Source organism: Saccopteryx leptura, chromosome 9, assembly GCF_036850995.1.
Source record: "Saccopteryx leptura isolate mSacLep1 chromosome 9, mSacLep1_pri_phased_curated, whole genome shotgun sequence".
Classification (NCBI taxonomy): domain Eukaryota; kingdom Metazoa; phylum Chordata; class Mammalia; order Chiroptera; family Emballonuridae; genus Saccopteryx; species Saccopteryx leptura.
The window spans coordinates 381,571-398,524 of NC_089511.1; the positions used below are offsets into that span (position 1 = coordinate 381,571).

At 53.1% G+C, this 16,954-nt stretch overlaps 1 protein-coding gene across 1 annotated transcript in view; it reads right to left on the reverse strand.

The window, feature by feature from the left end:
* Positions 1-16,661, reverse strand: part of SPIRE2 (spire type actin nucleation factor 2) — a 37,785-nt gene extending 21,124 nt beyond the window's left edge. The window contains exons 1-2 of the mRNA XM_066349264.1: positions 16,230-16,661; positions 2,125-2,168 (exon numbers count right to left, since the gene is read on the reverse strand). Coding sequence (XP_066205361.1) covers positions 2,125-2,168; positions 16,230-16,500 — 315 coding nt within the window. The 5' untranslated portion in view covers positions 16,501-16,661. The remainder of the gene's footprint in view (positions 1-2,124; positions 2,169-16,229) is intronic.
* Between the last annotated feature and the right edge of the window lie 293 nt (positions 16,662-16,954).

The following is a 16,954-nucleotide window of genomic DNA, read 5'->3' on the forward strand; positions in this document are numbered from 1 at the left end:
ACCAAGTCTTTCTCATGGCTCTGCCCAGGTCTATCCAATGGACCCCTCTTACACATGGAGCAGGACAGACAGAGGGTGAAACAAGAAAGCCCCCAACACAGCACAACATCCCAACCCTTGTGCCTCTCCCTCTCTGTCCAGGCCACTGGCCTCAGCTAGCACAGTGCCCGTGAAAGGGTTAACTCCATGCAAGCCTCTTATCTGATATCTGCTCCTAAAAGCTCCTCTGTGCCGAACACACCTGGAGGGCAGGCACTTGCTTTTCCATAAGGAGAAATCTGGGCAGGGAGCCAGAGTCCCAGGACCTCCAGCCCTGCCTGTGGGCAGCGGGCCAGCCGGGTCCACCTCAGTAACAGAAGGAGCCACAGAGAGAAGGAGCTGAAGGAGCCACAGTGAGAATCGAGGCCAGTGTGACAGCATTTCCCCTGCCCCTTGCCTGGGGTGGGGCTATCAGGTTAATTTATGGGCCTCCAGGCACAACATTCTAGATAAGACCCTCAGCCTACAAAGTTCCTGGTAAATAGCTTCCAATTTGATAACAACAGGTCTACCTGGCAGTGGCCGGTGCAAACAGCAGGGACACTTTTGGTCATCGCCTGAGAGGCAGGGGAACGTCTTGGGCTGTAGGTGAATAAATTACCCAGAATATTATGCAGCAGTGGAAGGGACCTACAGCCATGCACAGTGAAGATGAGTCTTAAAAAGCCATTCCTGCCCCCGACCCTGTTCCAGAAAACGATACTGGGTTGGGCAAAAGTTAGGTTTACAGTTGTCCATTTTGAAAACAATACAATCACTAGTAAACAACAACACAAGCATAGACTCTGTGCACTCACAACTGTGAGCCTACTTTTCCCCACACTATACAGAGCACAATATACAACTCACAGCAGTCCCAGCAATGGGTTGTTTACAAGGCTGATCACTGACATTGCTAAGAAGAGCCAGCAGGTTTGGAATATTTGTGTGTGTGTGTGAGAGACAGACAGACAAGAAGGGAGAGAGATGAGAAGCATCAACTCTTAGTTGTGTCACTTTAGGTGTTCACTGATTGCTTCTCATACATGCCTTGACTAGGGGGCTTCAACTGAGCCAGTGACCCCTTGCTCAAGCCTGCGACCATGCGATCATGTGAAAAATCTCACGCTCAAGCTGGAGATCCCACACTTAAGCTGTTGAGCCTGTGCTCAAGCAGGATGAGCCCACGCTTAAGCCAACAACCTCAAGGTTTCGAGCCAGGGACCTCAGTGTCCCAGGTCAATGCTCTACCTACTGCGCTACCACCAGTCAGGTGGGGATGGTTTTATAATTGTTTTTTAAATTCTTCACAATAGATGATATAGCTTCTTTTCACCTGTACACACTTACACTCCTTGATATGATGCTGTCTTAATATATAAATGTGTATTTACATAATAGTTTTTTAAAAGGCAGTGGAATGATAAACACCAACTTCAGGACAAATTACCAGGTGCAGGTGAGTGTCTACAGGGAGAAGTCCTACTGCAGAGGTCTCAGTTCTGGGTGGGGTGGAAGTTCCTGGGTGTTGCTCACGGGGCTGGTTTTCCTCTGTGCCACCCTAACCCACACCCCACCCAACACTCTCTGTTCGGGGGGCCGACCCCACATACCACATCACCTTCACTCCCTCAGGGGTACAAAGAGAGGGGAGTCAGGTATTATTGCTTCCTTCTCCCTTTTAGGGCCATCGAGGCTTGCTAGAGTCCACATCACCCATGTGGGCTCTCTCCCACCCACCCTCTGGGAATGATCTCTTAATTAAGTTCCTTCAATTAAACTCTAGGAGAATTGTCACCGTGTCCTGCCCCATAGAAACACTATTATAAGTTTTCTAATTTACATTACATGATACATGTAAGTTTTAATATGTATCAAGTAAAGGTATTGTTTTAAAAGTACTTGACCTGTGGTGACACAGTGGATAAAGCACTGACCTGGAATGCTGAGGTCTCCAGTTCGAAACCCTGGGCTTGCCCGATCAAGGCCCATACGAGAAGCAACTACTATGAATTGATGCTTCCCACTCCCCCTCCTTTTTCTCTCTTCTCTCTAAACCAATAAATACAATCTTAACATAAATAAAAATAATGAAAACAAAAGTACCTGGGCTTCTGAGCTGGCCGGTGACACCACCATCGTTGTGGGCTCTACAAGAGAGAGCAGGCAGGCGGTCAAGACATGCCTCACACACCAGACCTGAAGAATGGGGCCACCCAGCCACCTTCCCCTGAGGGACAGACAGCACACCCCCAAAACCCTCTGTCACCACACCAGGAAGCTCAGAGTGGGCAGAGCCACTGGTCATTCAGACAGATGCCTACAAGACCCAGATGTGGGCTGGTCGCCCAGGTATGGAGTCAGAACAGCAAGGCAGCCCCTGCCCACTCACAATGTGGAGCTGGGTGCTCCCAATCACAGAGAACTCCAGCAGCTGAGCTGGGCAAGTCGGCATCAGCCAGCACCTCCAGATGTGGGGAATCCCCCCAGACTGTCAGCACCTCTCAGAGCCGAGCCTCCAGCTGAACCCCAGGTGCTAAACCGGGCTCTGTGCATTTTATTATGTCTCTTACTAAACATGGCACTGAGGTGGCACGGTGACATGTGGCCACTCATGTAACCCACATATACCCTGGGAGGTAGTTGCTTCTTGTACTCACTTCACAGGTGAGGAAATGGAGGCCCAGGGGGTTGGACTTGTGTGTCCCAAGGTGTCACCGTTAGTAACGGTGGTGCAAGGGGACCCCAGACAGCTCCAGCTGCTCCTGGGCCTCCCTGCAGGGTACCCCAAGGTGTCGCCGTTAGTAACGGTGGTGCAAGGGGACCCCAGACAGCTCCAGCTGCTCCTGGGCCTCCCTGCAGGGTACCCCAAGGTATCACAGTTAATAACGGTGGTGCAGGGGGACCCCAGACAGCTCCAGCTGCTCCTGGGCCTCCCTGCAGGGTACCCCAAGGTGTCGCCGTTAGTAATGGTGGTGCAGGGGGACCCCAGACAGCTCCAGCTGCTCCTGGGCCTCCCTGCAGGGTACCCCAAGGTGTCACCGTTAGTAACAGTGGTGCAAGGGGACCCCAGACAGCTCCAGCTGCTCCTGGGCCTCCCTGCAGGGTACCCCAAGGTGTCACAGTTAGTAGTGGTGGTGCAGGGGGACCCCAGACAGCTCCAGCTGCTCCTGGGCCTCCCTGCAGGGTACCCCAAGGTGTCACAGTTAGTAGTGGTGGTGCAGGGGGACCCCAGACAGCTCCAGCTGCTCCTGGGCCTCCCTGCAGGGTACCCCAAGGTGTCACCGTTAGTAATGGTGGTGCAGGGGGACCCCAGACAGCTCCAGCTGCTCCTGGGCCTCCCTGCAGCGTACCCCAAGGTGTCGCCGTTAGTAGTGGTGGTGCAGGGGGACCCCAGACAGTTCCAGCTGCTCCTGGGCCTCCCTGCAGGGTACCCCAAGGTGTCACAGTTAGTAGTGGTGGTGCAGGGGGACCCCAGACAGCTCCAGCTGCTCCTGGGCCTCCCTGCAGGGTACCCCAAGACTAGACCGACGCTCCCACAACCTCCCTTGAGCCAGGTAGGTAGAACTGCATTAGAGGTGAGCTTCAGCAGCCTTCAATTCCTTCTGGAATGAGGCGGGATTTAAAAAAACAAACCGTGGAACTGCCTGCTAAGTGAACCTACTAACTGTGCAAATATTTTCAAAATGCCATCAAACTCCAGGAAGATTGCCAAGATAAAAGACTCTGTGTTGGACTGATCCATTAGAACAATGGAAAACATCTAGCCCTAGCATCAGGGGGGTAAAAAGTGAGCAGGCAGGGCACACTCCCGCCCGGGCTGGGCGTTCAGTAAGTCTGTAGCTGTGATTGGGTGAAGGCCATGGAAGAAATAAGATGCAAAGCCAAGGTGCTTCCTGGAAGAGGCCAGTGTCCCGAGTTGTCTCAATGATCAAGAAGTGGGCACAGCCAGCTTTCAGGGCTCCTAACAAATTGACCCCATTCTCTGGTCAACTGAAAGCTTTATGGCTGGAGTAATTTAGTGCTTTTGTCCCTGGTTGAAATAGTCCATATATTTTCTTTCTTTTTTTTCTTTTTTTTTTTTCTTTTTGCAATGAGAGAGAGAAAGAGGGACAGACAGATAGGAAGGGAGAGAGATGAGAAGCATCAATTCTTTGTTGCAATTCCTTAGTTGTTCATTGATTCCTTTCTCATATGTGCCTTGACTAGGGTGGGGGTGCTCCAGCAGAGTGAGTGACCCCTTGCTCAAGCCAGCGACCCTGCACTCAAGCTGGTAAGCCTGTGCTCAAGCTGGTGACCATGGGGTTTCGAACCTGGGTCCTCAGCATCACAGGCTGACGCTCTATCCACTGCGCCACTGCCTGGTCAGGCGAAATAGTCCATATATTAACAAAAGTAAGTGCTTATGAATCTAACTGTCTATTAACAGGCATCCCCAAACTGCGGCCCCCTGAGGCCATTTATCCAGCCCCCCACCACACTTCCGGAAGGGGCACCTCTTTCATTGGTGGTAAGAGGACCACTGTATGTGGCGGCCCTCCAACGGTATTAAGGACAGTGAACTGGCCCCCTGTGTAAAAAGTTTGGGGACCCCGGTACTATCAAGTTGCCAAAAACTTGGAGAGTCTTTGGGTTTTCATGAGCAAGCTGCCCTTCGGTGAGGTTTGGGGCAATGGAGGCTGTGTCCAGCTCTCTGCACAGAGCCCTTCGCTACACAACTAACAAATGATTTATTATGGTTCCAACCTGCACCTCCACCTCAGGGAGGCTGGTGCCATAATTCCCTCTTTACAGATGAGGAAACTTAGGCTCAGACTGATTGAGAAATGTGCCCAACACCACAGAGCCAAAAAATGGCTTGCCTGGGGCCCCCACACCATGAACTGCCAGACCCCAAAATATACCCTCTTAACCACGTGGAATGCCCAGGTATAAGTGAGTGGACGGTCACATAGCATCGTGCAAAGTACCACTGGTTATTTAAAAAGAGATCTCTCCCTGGCCTGCCCTGTGGTGGCGTAGTGGATAGAGGGTTGACCTGGAATGCTGAGGTTGCCAATTTGAAGGCCCAGGCTTGCCTGGTCAAGGAACATACAAGAACCAACCAGTGAATGCACAACTAAGAGGGAAAAGTAATGCTTCTCTCTCTCTCTCCACCTCTCTGAAATCAATTTTAAAGATTATCTCAGAAGAGAGCAGAAAGACCCAGACAGAGGCAGATAGAGGCAGCTGATCGGAGGGGCTGATGCCACACGGAGGTGGTGCTGGCACCAGGGACCAGGACACCCAGTGTCCCTCCAGTCGCTGCTTCTCTGTCCCTGCAGGGAAGCCCGTCCTTGCCAAGAGGTACTTTGCTTTACTAGCAAAGTAAGCCTCCTCGAGTTTCTTTTGTATGAAATAAATGAGGAGAAGTCAAGAAGCTACAGAATTTTTCTTTGAAGAGATCCTCTGTCATAGTAGTAGGAGCTGAAAGGTTTTATTTGGAGAAGTCCGTGGGGACTCTGCAGCCTCGAGTTCCCTGGAGCAACTTCAAGAGGAAGAAGTCCTTCCACCTGGCTGGCAGGTGGGTGGTGTGGGGAGGGTTATCTGGCAGCTTCAGACCCCATCTACCTGGCGGCGGCGGTGGGGGGGAAGTACGGGAAGGAACGTTGTTCAGGCCAGAATCCTACCCACTGTGCCACCTGTGGTTGTGACTCTGGGGTCCTGCCTCCCTGACCTCATCTCCTCACCTGCAGATGAGACGACACCTTGACACCTACCCAAGCAACTCCAAGAACAAGAGGTAAGGAGTGCAGACACTTCCTGGGGCACGGGGCCCTGCAAGGGTGTGGAGCAGGCGTCCCCAAACTATGGGCCACAGGCTGCAGGCGGCCCCCTGAGGCCATTTATCCGCCCCCCGCCACACTTCCAGAAGGGGCACCTCTTTCACTGGTGGTCAGTGAGAGGAGCACTGTATGTGGCGGCCTTCCAACAGTCTGAGGGACAGTGAACTAGCCCCCTGTGTAAAAAGTATGGGGACCCCTGTGGAGAGTATGCCAATGTGATGACAGTGATGGGATCACAAAGGCCTCCTGTTCAGGATTGCTTAGGCTTGGGGTCAGGGCAGGGGACAGCTGTGGGGGAGACCCTACCCATCTGGGGGAGGCTGGCTACAGCAGGATCCCCCAGGCTGGACCCACAAGAATCTTAAAGACTGACAAGTGACCGCCTGACCAGGTGGCGCAGTGGACAGAGCGTCGGACTGGAATGCAGAAGACCCAGGGTCGAGACCCCAAGGTTGCCAGCTTGAGCATGGGCTCATCTGGTTTGAGCAAAAATTCACCAGCTTGGACCCAAGGTCGCTGGCTCAAGCAAGGGGTTACTCGGTCTGCTGAAGGCCCATGGTCAAGGCACAGATGAGAAAGCAATCAATGAACAACTAAGGTGTCGCAATGCGCAATGAAAAACTAATGATTGATGCTTCTCATCTCTCCGTTCCTGTCTGTCTGTCCCTTCTATTCCTCACTCTGACTCTCTTTCTGTCTCTGTTAAAAAAAAAAAAAAAAAAAAAGACTACAACAGCAGAACAGCCTCGTAAGCCCAGGAGGCTACTGCCTTCCACACCCCAGGTTTGGAGCAGCCATGTGGCCACACAGCAAGAGAACAGAGCAAGGCCCATGCAGGGTGTGGAGACGTGGCCCCAAGGACAGCCGCCTACCACACTTCTCAAAATTATACCCACTGGCCTCCTGACTTAGCCAGTAGCTTAGAAGGCATGTCCATATGCACGACATCTACCACCACTCATGGCCACATCCTTCCTAACAGAGAAGCCCTGCAAACCCATAACGGAGATGTCCACACAAGGGAGCCTAGACAGCCACTAAAAAGAAGAAAGTGTCCTTTGTAATGAGACGAGCTGAGCCTGCTTTATTTAATTTTATTTTTTAATTTAGTGAGAGAGAGGAGGAGAGACAAGAGACAGACTCCCGCATGCGCCCTGACTGGGATCCACTGTGCAAGCCCTCTAGGGGGCGATGCTCTGCCCATCTGGGACTCTTGCTCCCTTGCAACTGGAGCCATCCTCAGCGCCCGGGGCCAACTCACTCTAATCAGGCCATAGTTGGGGAGGAGGGGAAGAGGGGAGCAGGAGGGGAAGAGGAGGAGAGAGAGTGGGGGGGGGAGAGGGAGAGAGAGAGAGAGAGAAAGAGAGAGAGGTGAGAGGGGGTGGGGTAGAGAAGCAGATGGGTGCTTCTCCTGTGTGCCCTGACTGGGAATCAAACCTGGGACTTCCACATACCTCAGCCAACACTCTACCACTGAGCCAACTGGTAAGGGCAGCCGAGCCTGCCTTTTTTTTTTTTAATTAATTAATTTATTTTTATTTTTTACAGAGACAGAGAGTGAGTTAGAGAGGGATAGACAGGAATGGAGAGATGTGAGAAGCATCAATCATTCGTTTTTCATTGCGCGTTGCAACACCTTAGTTGTTCACTGATTGCTTTCTCATATGTGCCTTGACCGTGGGCCTTCAGCAGACCGAGTAACCCCTTGCTGGAGCCAGCAACATTGGGTTCAAGCTGGTGGGCTTTTGCTCAAACCAGATGAGCCCGCGCTCAAGCTGGCGACCTCAGGGTCTCGAACCTGGGTCCTCTGCATCCCAGTCTGATGCTCTATCCACTGTGCCACCGCCTGGTCAGGCTGAGCCCGCTTTTAAAGGAAGTAGTGGAGGGTGTGTGTACAGACCCCTTCTGCTATGAGAAGGCTCTGTGTTCCCATCATATTTTCTGAATTTGCAGCATGTGAGATGCTGTGGGATCAAGAATCTAATTTGTGTGAGAGTGAGTGAAAGCACAGTGTCACCTCCTCACTCCCCCTTGGAGCTGGTGGTCTACTGGGAAAACAGAACTTGAGTCAGACAACCTGTGTGTCTGTAGAGCAACTTACTGACTTCCTCTGAGCCTCTTCTTCTAATACAGGGCTTCACCTGCCATACAGGTTATTGTAAAAATTAAACAAAACACACTGAGGCCCTGGCTGGGTGGCTCAGTTGGTTAGTGTCTCCCAATATGCCAAGGTTGTGGGTTCAATCCCCAGGTCAGGGCACACACAAGAATCAACCAATGAATGCATAAATAAGTGGAACAACAGATTGATGTTTTCTTTCTTCCTCTCTCCCTCTCTCCCTTTCTCTCTAAAATAAAAAATAAATAAATAAAATAAAAAACACATGGACAGTCTGGTGTCTACTAAGCTATCAATAAATGCTTGTTCCAGAATCAGGAAACAAACTTTACAGCTTACATTCAGTAACGCCCTAGACAAAGCACCAGTCCCTAGAAATGAGCTGGTGAAGTCAGGGAGGGCAGACGCCTGCTCGAAACCATCACGGAACTTGTGTTTGTTTAGCAAACACAGAGAGCTCTTTGGGTCAAAGGCGCCCGTGAGTTTAGTTTGTGGTGTGGCCGCCATCCCCCACTTCACTTCCACCAGTGCTTCAGGCAGGTGAGATCAACCTGCTTCGCCATGAACTCACTCATCACCCACAGGGTTTCTTCCCTGCAAGCAAGAACCCAGGACCACCAGGAACTGAGCCAACTCCAGCGGAGACCAAGTCGGGGAGATGTGCGTTGGCCAGAGCTGCCCCACACGACAAGCAATACACACTCAGTCTCTGCATCTTCACGAAGTTCTGGTGCCTCTGCTCCTACACAAGCCCTTCCAGTGTGTGACTCGGGGACAATCCCAGGGAGACCCCACGATGGTCAAAACAGACAGGCATGCTGAGGTCGCCGGTTCGAAACCCTGGGCTTGCCTGGTCAAGGCACATATAGCAGTTGATGCTTCCAGCTCCTCCCCCACTTCTCTCTCTCTGTTTCTCCTCTCTCTGTCTCTCCCTCTCCTCTCTAAAAAAAAAAAAAAAAGAATAAAACAGACAGGCAGCAGCCCAGGAAGTGATGCATGACATGCCAACTGACTGCTCTTCCGCTTGGCTAATGACAGCGCACTTGAGTTTCCTGAGTGCTTTTCAGGGACTGTTTCCCTTAGTCCTCGCTGTTGCCCCACATTGCAGCCTAGAGAGGATGAGGACTTGCCTGAGGTCACCTGGCTGAGATTCAACCCTCAGCTAGCCTGGCCCTCTAAACTATGACTTGTCTCCTCAATGACCATTTGAGTCATCCTGGTACCCTGGTACTGGAGGTGTTCCGGCAACAGCGGGGAGGACCCCTTCTTAAGATGCAGCCCAGGGGACTCATGCACAGTAGACCCGCGGTCCCAGAGGAGGTCCTAGGACCCGCAGCATTGGCATCAGTAGGAACTTGTCAGAAATACATATTCTCAACCCTGGCCAGGTGGCCCAATGGATAAAGCATCGTCCTAGCACACTGAGGCTGCAGGTTCAACCCTTACGAGAAGCAATCAATGAGGACACAACTAAATGGAACAATGACTTGATGCTCCTCTCTCTCTCCCTTCTGACCCCCCCCCCCATCAATTAAAACATTAAAAAAAAAGAAATGAATATTCTCAGGCCCACTCCAGACCTGGCTGGAACCAGACACTTGGGGTGGGGCCCAGCAATCTGTGTATCTTTGTTTAACACGCCCACCAGTGTGAAAACCAGCCCTGGAAAGCACTGGAACTATAATTCCAAAACCCATGCTGTTGATGCAGGCAGCATCCATTCCACCCCTGCAGCTTCTCCCCTCCATGGTCAGCAGGATATGGGCCCCCAGCCTGTCTGTGTCCCAACCCCCAGACCTGTGAACATGTCCTGTTATACTGCAAGAAGACCTGGGGTAACAGATGAAGCGAGATTGCTAACCATCTGACCTTAAAGTAAAGAGATTATCCTGGATTTCTGACTTTCTACTGGAAGAGAATGAATCTGTGTTGTTATAAGGAGTGAATCTGTGTGAACTGTTACTGCAGCCAGAGGATGTGTTACTCTCACATCTGCTTTTTGAAATGTGCCAGCATCTCTCTCTGTCCAGTCCCTGGGGAGAGGCTACAAAGCCAACACCCTTGGTGGGGACAGAGGTGCTGATGCTGAACAGACAGGGATGCCAGATGGAGCTGAAAACAGTGAGGGCACTTCCTCCACACGGCCTGGGCTCACCTCAGGCTGATTTGTCTGATTACCAGGACACCATTTCCAGACAGCCTTCCTGGAGACCAAACTCCCTCTGAGGAGTCTAACAGGACCATAGTGAAACCCTCGAGTATTCCTGTGGCCGATACTCACCAGCATATTTGCTTAAGTGCCCACATCCCTGGACCAGTCCAACCAGTGCCACAGTGCTGCCTTTGTGGGACTACTTGTAGTTGGGGTGGGAGAGGGGTAGGAGGACCAGGGCTTGACTATGGCATAGGCTGGAGCTGTACCCCCACGAGTCAAATCTCAACGGTGCACAGGGACCCCCGAGGACCTCTCATTAGGAGTGGAAGCCTCTCCAAAAAGCACAGGGCAGAATCTGCACACGCGGGCAGGCGGGTGGGCCAGCTGAGGCGGCCACACAGGCTCACTTCTCCGGGGTCATCAGTGCACAGGCAGTTTCACAGATGTCTCCAGTAGAGAAGGAGGCTTGTCAGGGACTGCCTCCCTGTGAGGTCATCATTGCTCAGAGGTGAGACTGAACCGGGAATGCCATCTGCAAACACACCTAGCTTAGTCACGCCCAGACCCGGGGCCCTTCCCAGAGCCTGCATCCTCCCACAAACACGGCCGCCAGGCCCTCACCACACCTGCTTCCCCATGCAGCAACCTCAGCCCCACGCCATGTTCTCTGGAAGGGTGTGTTGGGTGTCCTCTGGATGGAGGATGTTCTGTTTCATCAAGGGGGACAGCGCCTGTCCTGCTCAGGGCTTGTGTCTGTGAGTGTCCACCATGTGTCTACATCTCTGTGTGTGGGCCTGAATGTGTCTGTGTGTACACGTCTGTATGCATGTCTGTGTGTGTATATATCTGTGTGTGCATCTGACTGTATGTGTCTATGTGCATGTTGTGTGTGCATCTGTGTCTGTGTGCATGTGCCTGCCTGTGTGTATGTGTGTGCACGTATCTGTATGTGTGCACGTGTCTGTGGGTGCATGTGTCCATACATGCGTGTCTGTGTGCATGTACGCACGTGCTTCCTGAGCCCAGGGTGGATGCAGGTTCCCTACTGATGTTCCCTCATCAGTCCTCCCCCCAGGACATGCCACCATCACCGAGCTCATGGAGGAGGACTGGGGGTACTGGTGTGACACTGAGCCTGCTCTTCCGTACTGCTCTGCTTCTAGCCATCGGACGGGAGGGAAAGAGACAGAAAGAGAATTCTGGCCTGTGGTGCTCATGACACAGGAACACCAAGTCCAGTGCAGGACACTGAGTTCCTGTGTTTGGAAAGCCTTGTACCCACACAGCACAGGTTACACAAGGAGCTGTCTTCAGCTTTACCTGTAGACTGTGTGGTGCTTGAGGGCCAGCCCCTGAGATCCACAGGCCAAGAGGAAGGACCTGGAGGGACAGGAGTGACCTGGCAGACAGGTGATGTGAGACACTCAAGCATCTGAAGAGTGGGGCTCAGGAAAAGTTTTAGCATCAAAACTGACAAAAAATATCAGAAAAGTAGGGCAGTGTGTAATTTAGCAGAAGCAGAATGGAGAAGTGGGAGGGGGAGGGAAAAGAAACGGGGGAGGGGTGGCTCACCCATGTCCACACCAGCTCCCAGCCTCATTGGGAGAAGAGTATGTCTGGCCAGCAGACGCATCACGGTGGCAACCAAGCCCAACCTCGGGTGGACAAATGTTACTGAAAGCATCCCAGGGTCACCCGATCACTGACAGCTGCAGACAATGGCTCTGCACAGCCCTGCATAGGACGCCTGGGGAGTTTCCCGCCCCCCTTACATAAAAAGAAAGTCCTTCCTATCAGGAGGCTCAATAATGGGTTCTTTAAAATAATCTCACATGTTAACATGCTTCCCATTTTAGTACTTTCAAAAAAGGGGCCTGACCAGGCAGTGGTGCAGTGGATAGAGTGTCGAGCTGGGATGCGGAGGACCCAGGTTCAAGACCCCGAGATCTCCAGCTTGAACACCGGCTCATCTGGTTTGAGCAAGGCTCACCAGCTTGGACCCAAGGTCGCTGGCTTGAGCAAGGGGTTACTCGGTCTGCTGAAGGCCCGTGGTCAAGGCACATATGAGAAAGCAATCAATGAAAAACTAAGGTGTTGCAACGAAAAACTGATGATTGATGCTTCTCATCTCTCTCCGTTCCTATCTGTCCCTATCTCTGACTCTCTGCCTCTGTAAAAAAAAAAAGGGGGGGGGGGGCTTCCAAGCAGTTATGAAGTCTTCAGACTACAGATTAAGAAGCTATCCTTGTCAGCATTTCCCATGCAGCTGGAGGGGAGAAGGGTCTCCACTTGCATGCTAAGTTGCTAATATTCATTCTCCCAAGGACAGTTGAGTTCTGTGGTTGATTTCTTGAAAGTTATTGGAAGCATTTACTTATCCGGAGAATGTTCTCCTGATTGCTATTTACAGCTTCCAGTGTGTTCGTTCATCATCCCACAGTCTTCACAGAACACTGGGGGAGCCACCTCTGCTAGACCGTTGTCTAAAGTTTCAGCTGATTCATGAAAGGTCAACAGGGACAGAAAAGAAAGTTCAGATAATCCATTTTTCTTAATCTTGAAAAGACAGCAAGCCATTAACCTCATCCACCTTTATGAGACATGTTTATGAACAGAAACCAAAGATCATATCGACTGGAAAATAAAATTGAGCTCCTTGATGTCACGAGCTGGTACCTCCCTGTAAAGGTCAACATAGGGTGGCTACACGTGAGCTTTGAACCCCAGCCTGGATTTCCAGTCATGTTGTGAGTGTCAAACAGCAGGAAATGCTATTGAGTCTGCAATGACCTGGAAGAAGGGGCTGATATGTCCCTGAGGGCTAAAGAGATGGACAGTCCCTGACTACTGCCCTCGAGGACAGCCCTCTTGGTATCCTTTGAAGAGTACCAATAAGAAATACAATGTGGGCCCTGGCTGGGTAGTTCAGTTGGTTAGCATTGTGGGTTTGATCTCCGGTCAGGGCATATCCACGAATCACTCAATGAATGCATAAATAAATTGAAGAAATCGATATATATTTTTTTCTCTCTTTCTCAAAACAATAAATAAATAAATTTTAAAAAATACAATGCAGCCCTGGCCAGTTGGCTCAGTGGTAGAGCGTCGGCCTGGCGTGTAGAAGCCCCGGGTTCGATTCCCGGCCAGGGCACACAGGAGAAGCGCCCATCTGCTTCTCCACCCCCCCCTCTCCTTCCTCTCTGCCTCTCTCTTCCCCTCCCGCAGCCGAGGGTCCATTGGAGCAAAGATGGCCCGGGCACTGGGGATGGCTCCTTGGCCTCTGCCCCAGGTGCTAGAGTGGCTCTGGTTGCAACAGATCAACGCCCCGGAGGGGCAGAGCATCGCCCCCTGGTGGGCAGAGCGTCGCCCCTGGTGGGCGTGCAGGGTGGATCCCGGTCGGGCGCATGCGGGAGTCTGTCTGACTGTCTCTCCCCGTTTCCAGCTTCAGAAAAATACAAAAAAAAAAAAAAATACAATGCAAATTTCTCATAATTAGATGCAGGGTGCATCTCTGTTTTAACCAGTTGCTATGATTGGTGGAAAACTACTATTACTCCGTGCTTCAGTTTCCTCATCTTTTTTTTTTTTTTGTATTTTTCTGAAGCTGGAAACGGGGAGAGACAGTCAGACAGACTCCCGCATGCGCCTGACCGGGATCCACCCGGCACGCCCACCAGGGGGCGATGCTCTGCCCTTCCGGGGCGTCGCTCTGCCGAGACCAGAGCCACTCTAGCGCCTGGGGCAGAGGCCAAGGAGCCATCCCCAGCGCCCCGGCCATCTTTGCTCCAATGGAGCCTTGGCTGCGGGAGGGGAAGAGAGAGACAGAGAGGAAGGAGGGGGTGGGGGTAGAGAAGCAAATGGGCGCTTCTCCTATGTGCCCTGGCCGGGAATCGAACCCAGGTCCCCCGCACGCCAGGTCTACCGCTGAGCCAACCGGCCAGGGCTCTCATCTTTAAAATCAGAAGGTCAGCCTGACCAGGCGGTGGCACAGTAGATAGAGCATTGGACTGGGATGCAGAGGACCCAGGTTCGAGACCCTGAGGTCGCCAGCTTGAGCGCGGGCTCATCTGGTTTGAGCAAAAAGCTCATCAGCTTGGATCCAAGGTTGCTGGCTCGAACAAGGGGTTACTCGGTCTGCTGAAAGCCCGTGGTCAAGGCACATATGAGAAAGCAATCAATGAACAACTAAGGTCTTGCAACGAAAAACTGATGATTGATGCTTCTCACCTCCGTTCCTGTGTCTGTCCCTATCTATCCCTCTCTCTGACTCTGTCTCCAAAAAAAAAAAAAAAATTGATGCTTCTCATCTCTCTCCCTTCCTGTCTGTCTGTCCCTATCTGTCCCTCTCTCTTAGCAGAAAAAAGAATAAATAAATAAAATCAGAGGGTCAGACCAGGCAGGCCCCTATGGTCCTGTCCTGCTCTCTGGTGCCAAAAGCCAGACCCTAGGTGCTATTATCTCCAAGGGTAGGGAGGGAAACAGGGATGGTGATTTAGTAAGAAAAATACAGCTTCAGGAGAAATGATCTTTGTGAATGGGTACCTTTAGGGCCCCGCAGGCAAGAGGAGGCGGTAGTGCACAGGGCTCCCAGCCCAGCCTATGAGGACAGTGTACTGAGTGTGAACTCAAGCCCTGTCACTTTCTGTGTGGCTTTGGGTGAGCCTGAGGAGGGTAAGATGGGGATACTGCTGTGTCAGCTCGTACACTTTTCACCTGTCACATATATCAGTGCTCTCTGTGCACAATAAAGCAGCTCACCAGTGTCCCACAGCAGAGGGAGAGGCAAGCAGGGCACAGGGATGAGAAGAAGAAATCCAGCCACAGTTCCTGGGCGGGGTTCAGCAGACCTCTCCCTGTTACCAAAGCAGCTGTCTTTTTCCTCTAGTTTTACCTGGGTCCTCCCGGTCATCTATGCTGCCTGCCCACGAGGATCTCTGCAGACCCACAGCTCTCAGGGCTGGAGAGGGTCCAACCTCCTTCAGCACACACAGCGGCCTTTGTGCTTCCCCACAGGGTATCAGCTTTGGGGTAATATCATCATATACTCCATACCAGTACTCTGGTTCCCCAGGGAAGAAAACAACTTTTTTCTTAAAGAGGCAAAAAGTCACCTAAACTCACCATTCTGAATAGACTTCAAATACCTTTCAAAGGCTTAATTGTTGGTTCTGGTTGATGATTAAGAGCAGAAAAACTAAATAAGTTGTCTCCCAAGTTTTACACATTTTCCTTCCTCATTGAATCCAGGAAATGGGTGGCAATTCAGCAGGGATTCCAGGAAGGCACCGCCCCTTCTCCTCTCACCCTCTTACCCACGAAAAAGACCCCAAAGAGGACATTTGTTCTTTTCCTGTCCAAGGCACCAGTGCCACAAGGATTCCACACTACAAATCCGTGGGAGGGAAAGACAGCCTGATGCTTCAGACCTGGATCAGGAGGACCTTGGCCAGGTGAATTCAGTCTCTGCACTGAAGGTACTCAGCCATCAGGCCCAAGTTCCCTCCTCTGAGCAAACATGCCCAATCGCCTGCAGCCCCACCAAAGCACCTGGCCCTGATGTTAGGAGATGGGTTCTAGGTTGGGGGAAGGGGTCCAGGAAAGGGGGGGTGTATCTCAGATTGTGTGTGTGTGTGTGTGTGTGTGTGTGTGTGAGGGTCTTGCAGGTAGAGAAGGGGAAGCATGCGGAGGAGGAGCAGGGGACTTCCAGGTCCAGCAGAGGGAGAAAGGGAGAGAGGAAGAGAGAGAGAGAGAGAGAGAGAGAGAGAGAGAGAGGAGGGGCCAGGGACGGAGGTCCCAGCGCCTGCAGAGTTGGGGTGGTGGTGGCTCCCAAGCCATAAAAGAGACAAAAGAGACAGGGCAGAGAAGGGCCTTCCGGTCCTGTGGAGAGAGAAGGCGGAGTAGACCCTCCTGTCCAGCAGACAGGGGTCAGAAAGGGGCGCCGGGTCCAGCAGAGAGAGAGTGGAGAAAGGGGGAGCTCGTACCCAGCAGAGGAAGAGGAGAAAAGAAGGAAAGGTCGCAGCCTCATCCCCAGGACCGACGCGGGCCCAGCCCCTCAGCGTCCCCCACCCTCTACGCCGCCCGACCGCCCGGCCACACCCCCCGCCGGCCTCACCCGCAGCGCCGGGCTCCGGCCGCGCGCTGACCGAGCCGTCTCTGCGCAGAAGGATGTCCGCCGTGTCCCGGATGCGCCGCCGGCCGCCCGGTGCCCCTCGCAGCCCGCGGCAGCCCTGGAAGCACACGGCCCACGCCTGCTCCTCGTTGATGGGCTGCTCGTACGCCTTCAGCACCTCCTCCAGGGACAGCTCCCACGGCTCGGGCCGCTCGGCGCCCGCCGCCCGCTCGCGGGCCGCCGTGTCCCCGCTGGAGCTGCCGGCCCGGGCCATGGCCGCCCCATCATCGCCTTCTGCGCGCCCGGCCGGTTTCCATAACAGCCGCGTCGGGGCGGCCGACGCACCCGCCGAGCGCGGGGGGCGGGTCCCGCGCCTCCGGCCGCTGCTTTGTCATCCTCGGCGGCTCCGCCCCGAGCGCGGCGCAGGTGAGGGCGGGGAAGGCGAGGCCCCGGGTGGGAGGGACCGGCGGGAGAAGAGGCCGGAGGAAGCGGAGGAAGCAGGGCCGGGAGAGAAGCGCAGAGCTGGGGGAGAGGGACGCGGAGTGGGAGACGGAAAAGGGCTGCAGGGAGCTGAGTGTGAGGAAGTGGGGGAGGCGGGTATGGGGGGAGCAGGGCCAGGCCGAAGGGAGGGCGCACCCAGGTTTTCCCCGCCTCCGCTCTCCCGGGAAAGCCAGACGGCGGGCGCCCACGCCCGGCTCTCACACGCACACCTAGGCCGGCATTCCGCC